Source organism: Arachis ipaensis, chromosome B8, assembly GCF_059453495.1.
Source record: "Arachis ipaensis isolate K30076 ecotype BB chromosome B8, ASM5945349v1, whole genome shotgun sequence".
In the NCBI taxonomy this organism is placed as follows: domain Eukaryota; kingdom Viridiplantae; phylum Streptophyta; class Magnoliopsida; order Fabales; family Fabaceae; genus Arachis; species Arachis ipaensis.
In genome coordinates this window covers 12,095,887-12,102,431 of record NC_142443.1, presented here as the reverse complement: position 1 = coordinate 12,102,431, position 6,545 = coordinate 12,095,887, and the positions used below count along the sequence as shown (strand labels likewise).

Below are 6,545 nucleotides of genomic sequence, written 5' to 3'. Positions count from 1 at the left end.
GGGGTGAAAGGAATGGTAATATTCAATTGACTAAAGAAATAGTCGTAAGCATAGAAGAAGGGACGTTCCCCTTGAACCAAAGAGGGAAAACTAACCCTCTCCTCAGGATCAGGTGACACTAATTCATAATTTTTCTCTTGATCCCTATCGCTACGAATTGTATGGTGCCTTCTAAGCCGCACGCAGTACTCAGGGTCAACCACTGTAACACACATCAAAATAATAGAATCCAGCCAGTCAGACATGCCCTCCGGGATCTTGATAGACATTTCGACAATGTTCTTGCAAAGAGACATGGGTCAACTATTCCTACAGAAAGAAAAAGAGAAAAGGGGTTACTACCAAACATCCCGGGCGAATAAGGAAACAACTCGGATGATAGTATATGATCACCAAGAACCAGAAGCAGCAGTAAAAGGGAAACCCCAGGATTCACACTAGAGTCCAGGGGCACCCTTTGGAGGCAGTAATAAGGCAAGAACCCGGAAAGAAAGAAATCGACAAGTATACAAAATCTCTCAAAATACAAATCCTTCTCTAGCATCATCACCCTACACAAAGTAGTGAGAAAATCATCATCACCAATAAAAAGCATCAAAAGTCACAACTTCTCCTACTGACAGTTCATCATCAAAAGATTGTTAAGATAGAAACAAAGGCCAAAGACAATGATACAAGAACAGCAACGAAAATCCTAAACAAGATCACCAGAAGGCGCACATTCTTCGCAAAAAAAGCAAGCAACAAGGAAAAATCACAAGTTGTTGATCAAGACACAAAAAGAGACAATCTTTTCACAAAAGAATCACAAAAGCAAAAGCAAGATACAAAGTCAAATCCCTACATCAAAAGCATGCACAGTTGTCGAAAGCGAAAAGAGAAAAGATAGAAGACACTGACCTGCAGGGAAGAAAGTAGTAACGAAGAACAGCGCAAAGTCCACACCAAACAGTCGAGGTAGGGAAAGATAGAAGGCTTGAAAACGTGAAAATACAAAGCACAACAACAAGCAAAAAGTTAGGGGCAAGTCAAGGAAAGCACAGCACTAATGAAAAATGGATTCTTCGCAGACATAAAGTACCAAAACATCATCAAAATGAAAAAATGGAAAAAGAAAATACCTGAGGAAGAAGAAAAAAGCAACAACCATTTCAAAGATTGTCGAGAAGATCAGGAAGAGACGGCAACAGACCCACGCCAAACAAACTTCCTCGAAGCAGGAAACAGGAAAAGAGAGGCGAAAACAGAAGGGTGCAAAAGGAAATGAAACTTTGTGAGAAAGAGAAGAGCGAAAAGAAAGGAAAAGAGAAACTGAAAAAGGGCTTAAAAATTCAAAATGAAATGAAAAGAGGGAAACGGCAAAAGGAGTTAATGAGCATTTAAATCCTCGCACGTTCCCAAGAAAAGCGCAACGTGCGCTACAATTAAAAAGAGGAGGAAAACGCTTCGCATTCAAGAGAGGCCAGCAGGAGTTATGCTCGAGCTCGACTTCTTCAAAAGGAATCGAAGTCTGAAGACATGACCCTAAAAAAGTAAAAATCAAGCTCAAGCAGGGGTACTGTTCATACCCTGGGTCGAGCTATCCGACCTAGGGAGATCGAAGACAAAGCAACCGACCTCTTTCGGACAGGACTTTTGACCTCTTCTTTAAAAGAGTTTGGCCAAATCGACATGAGGAACCCAAATAGGCCCAAATGAAGGGACACAGCCCAATCTAAAGGCAGTTAAAGCCTAGAAAGACAAGGGCGGTTCCCCAGAAGATAAAGATGACCTTACTTAAAGATAAAGATAAGATAACTAACTTATCTTATCTAGAAAGGTTAGCCCACACCACTATAAATACACTGGAGCACCCAGGTATAACTCATACTCTAATTCTACTAAAAACCTGCTTAAAGCCCATGCTAACTTAAGCATCGGAGTCTCTTGCAGGTACCACCACCCTCCGGTGACGAAGGATCAGTAGCGTCTCCAGCTCCACCAGTTCCACCAAGTCGGACACGACAGCTCCGGCCACCACAGCAGATCTCATCCGAGATCGACCTTCAGTTTCAGGTAACCCTCGGAACACCTAGCTAACTTAGTAATTACCTTAGTAAAAAGCTAGCGTTAGTGGAAACAAGAACAATTAACAATCCAATAATTATCACTAAATATTGGACATTACAACTCTAGTATCCCATATACTCAATTCCCCAAGTCAAGGAGTGGAAATTTACCTCATAATCAAAATTAACATTTTCACAAACACTTGGTGGGCATAATCATAAAACATGGCAAAATTGAAAAAATGCTTGAAACTATGAGCAATAAATGATCAAAATCAACAATTGTAACTCAAACAAACATGTAATAACAAAAAATCAACAAATTCATCTACTAGAAATCAAAATTGCAAAGTAAGTATATATTAACAAAGTGTCTTTAACTATAAGAAAATGTAACACAAGTGTAGTAAAGTGAAGATATAATTAAGAAATACTTACAATGGAAGCAAGCTAGAATTTAAGATCAAAATGAAAATTGCAACTTGTAATATAAACCCTAATAAAACCTTAAGAAAGTTGAGAGAAAACTTAACTAAAAAGCTTCCTAAACTATCTAACACTACTCCTAATGGTATGGTATGATTTCCTCAAGTTTGCCCTTTCCATATGAGCTCTAGGCCATCAGATTTGGGCCTCCAAAGCTTCCAATTCGCAAGCCACGTGGCTTTTTAATGAAGTCACGCAGTGGTACTTGTGCGTACGCACACTGGCCAATTTTCATTTTGTGCGTACGCACAAGTAGTTGTGCACACGGACACTCCGAAATGCTCTTCTCCTCTGTTTCTTCATGTCTTCTCCCACATACATGCTTCTCTTCCATTCTCATCAAATCATTCCTACCTATTATACCTGAAATCACCCATCAAAGACATCAAGATATTGAATGTAATATAAATAGAATAAAATTGATTAAATTAAGCACAAAAGAGCATGTTTTCATAATTAGGAGCAATTTAGGGAGATAACACAAAATCATGCTATTTAATGGAATAAATGTGGGTTTATATGATGAATTCCACTCAATTCAATTCAAAATTTATCATCAAATATAGATTCATCAATATGCCTGAAGTAATTGAGGATGGTGTGGCCCCTAGGACTGTTGTGGTGAGTTCATCATCATCATCCTCTGATGATGGATACGAGACTACAGAGGATGAGCCTTACAAGCCTCCTCCTCTTGGATATGAGATAGATAACAGCAGTAGTGATAAAGGGAAAAGAGAAAAAAAGAAAAAGATGGGGCTAAAGAAATCAGTGCTGGTAAGAGAAAAATGTATGAAGAGACTGCTGGTTATGAGACAGATGACAAGGATAGTGATGAGGAACTTAGGAACACAGATGGTGAAGGGAGAAAAAGAGTCTCAGCTAAGAAAAAGAGTGGGGGGTAATAAGGCTTCTTCATTTGGCACTAGTCCTAAAATTTTACCAAAAACTGCTAAAAAAAGAGGACCTCTAAAAAGTATTCAGGTGTTAGAAGAAGACATATACTAAGGGATGGGTTGTCTGATGGAAACATGGAAGGACGAAATTTTGGGCCTGGGCCAAATGTTGGAGGCCCAAGAGGAGGACAGAAACCAAGCCCTGTGGGCGTGACAGAGGGTGGTGACAAAAATAATGTGGGTGAAGGGCTTCATGAGTCTGGTTCGGTTCCAACCAATGTGGAGATGGATAGTGACTATGAAAAGCCGTATGAGTATGAGAGTGAGGCCTTCAACAGCCCAATCTCTTCAGAGGACGAGGGTAAGACAGCATTTGATCCATTTGATGAAGATAGTGAATATGGTGAGGTTGAGTTCAAGGTTGGACAATTGTTCCCAACAATTGAGCTTTTCAAAAAGGCACTAAAAAACTACTTTGTTTATGAAAGAAAGGACGTCTTATACATTAAGAATGAGAAGCATAGACTGAAGGCAGCATGTGCAGCTGAGGGTTATCCTTGGTTGATATTTACTTCTTGGAATTCTGCCACTAGATACTTCCAAGTGGAGACCTTATTTGATGAGCATACTTGTGCTAGGGACTATGGTAGTAACATGGCTGACCGTCAATGGGTGGCTTCTAAGCTAATTAAAAAACTTCTCATTCAACCCAACATGAAACCAAGACATGCAATGGAGCATATGATAGAAGAGTACAATGTCCAGCTGAACCCCGGAATGATCGCCAGGGCACTTAAAGTTGCTAGAGAAGTTGTAATTGGTAATTCCAGGGAACAATATGGAAAGGTGCGTGATTATCTGAATGAGCTACATAGGAGTAATCCCGGGTCACAGGATTAGTGGAGACAACCCCAGCCATATTCTTTTTCCCTATTTGATAGGTTATACATAAGCTTGGACACATGTAAGAAGGGGTTTAAAGAGGGTTGCAGACCTCTTATCGACCTAGACGGTTGTTTTCTGAAAGGGTACTACGGTGGCCAACTATTAAGTGCAGTGGGGCAGGATGCCAGTAACCATTTATTTGTCATAGCCTATGCAGTCGTTCCTAACGAATGCAAAGACACATGGAAGTGATTTTTGACACTCTTACAAGAGGACTTGGGAGAAGTGAGGCAGTTTGGTTGGAATTTTATTTCGGACCAATAGAAGGTAACATGACTAAGTTACTACGTTCCTATTGGTTGTTTGATGTTAGGTTTGATATTAACTTTTATGAGTTAAGGTTGTTAGGGTGTTATGCATAGCCTAGTGGTTGCTTGATCTTAACTTTCATAGTACCTTCATATGAGTTAAAGTTGCAAAATTATTAAGTTATATGTATGAATGGTGAAACCATGCTTGTACTCTGTTCTTGGTTGGTGCTCATTTGTTTTTTTTTTTAATTTATGATACATGAAGGGTTTGGAGTTGGCAATTAAGGAAGTAATGCCTAATACACACCACAAAAACTGTGTGCATATCTGGAAAAATTTCATCAAGCATTTCAAGGATCAGCAAACTAAACAATTGGTATGGGAATGTGCACGATGCACCACGTTCCAAGAGTTCAATACTGCTATGGAGAAAATGAAGAAAGTGAATATGGGAGCTTGGGAGTATCTTCAAAGGTTTGAGCCTGCAGTGTGGACTAAGGCTTACTTCAGTCACGGTCCCAAAGTCGACAACATCACGAAAAACATGTGCGAGTTATGGAACGCGAAGATTGTTGAATACCGGGAAAAACTAATTCTGACGATATGTGAGGACTTACAGTGCTACCTGATGAGAAAAATGGCCACACACAAGAGAAAATTGGAGGCTTATTCTGGTCAGTTGACCCCAGTACAACAAAAAAAGCTAAATGAGTTTGTCAAGCCTAGAGCCAACAAGTGGAGAGCAATTTGGGCTGGAGACAACGATAGAGTTCTTTTTGAAGTACATAGAGGAAACCACAAGGTTGGTGTAAATCTGTAGCAAAGGACATGTACTTGCAATGTTTAGCAACTCACTGGTAATTCTAACTCCTATGTAAATTCGGCTATATATTGTCTAGGGTATTATTTCCTAACTAAAATATTGTACTCTGCTTCAAGAATGCTTTGCAGGCATGCAGTTGTAACCATGTATAAGATAGGGTTGAAACCAGAGGAGTTTGTGCATAAGTGGCTGACCATGGAATCCATTAGGGCCACTTACAAACACTGCATCCAACCTGTCAACAGTGAAGAATACTGGATTCCAACTACTGCTCCACCATGTGATCCTCCATCAATAAAGAGACCTGCACACTGCCCAAAAATGAAGAGAAAGGTGAACTCAATCGAGAAAGAAATGCACACCAATAAAGAAAGGAAGTCTTTTGAGGTCACATGCAGTAAGTGTGGACAAACTGGCCATTACTACAGGACATGAAAAAATGAAGCAAAGGATCCTAACTGGAGACCCATGACTAAGAAAGAGAAACGGGCAGCTAAGGGAAATGATTTGCAGATTGTAGTTGCCAATGACTCAAGCCAGAATATGCCACAGATATCTTAGGGTTCGATTTGTCATGCTATGCACATTGTTAGGGGTTTAAGTGTCATGTCCTTTAATGGTCAAGGTTTGATTTGTCTTATTTATGTTTCGTTACTCATATCGTTAGGATCAGCCATAGGAGGATTGATGCATCACTATTTCGTGGTACATTTTAGGCTGAATTGAGTGGATTTTATCCATTATTCTCACACTTATTCATAGAATTCGCATGTTTTACATTTTTCTTCCTAATTTTGTGCTATGATTGAAAACACGCTTCTTTGGCCATAAATTTGCTAATTTTAATCCTCTCTTATTACCATTCAATGTCGTGATATGTGTGTTCAGTGTTTTCAGGTTTTATAGGGCAGGAATGGCATAGAGGATGGGAAGGAAGCATGCAAAAGTGGAAGGAACACAAGAAATTGATGTTTTGAGAAGCTGGAAGCGACGCGTACGCATGGACGACACGTACGCGTGACTTGTGCAGTAGACATACGATGTGCACGTGTGGCTAACGCTTACGCGTGGCCAGTGCCGAGTTCAAGCGACGCGT

At 40.0% G+C, this 6,545-nt stretch overlaps 1 protein-coding gene across 1 annotated transcript; it reads left to right on the top strand.

Moving 5' to 3' along the window:
- The first annotated feature begins 3,565 nt into the window (after positions 1 to 3,565).
- On the top strand, positions 3,566 to 5,884 carry LOC107610493 (uncharacterized). Its single transcript, XM_016312543.1, has 3 exons — positions 3,566 to 4,276; positions 4,892 to 5,428; positions 5,474 to 5,884. The coding sequence occupies exons 1-3, from the start codon at positions 3,566 to 3,568 to the stop codon at positions 5,882 to 5,884; spliced, it is 1,659 nt and encodes a 552-aa protein (XP_016168029.1).
- Positions 5,885 to 6,545: the final 661 nt, after the last annotated feature.

Bases quoted from the DNA above. Each gene is read 5' to 3' on its own strand.
- LOC107610493 (XM_016312543.1), top strand. From the start codon at position 3,566: ATGGAAGGACGAAATTTTGGGCCTGGGCCAAATGTTGGAGGCCCAAGA. The intron at 4,277-4,891 runs GTGCGTGATTAT...TGATACATGAAG, and splicing joins CCAGGGAACAATATGGAAAG to GGTTTGGAGTTGGCAATTAA. The intron at 5,429-5,473 runs GTTGGTGTAAAT...TGCAATGTTTAG, and splicing joins TACATAGAGGAAACCACAAG to CAACTCACTGGTAATTCTAA.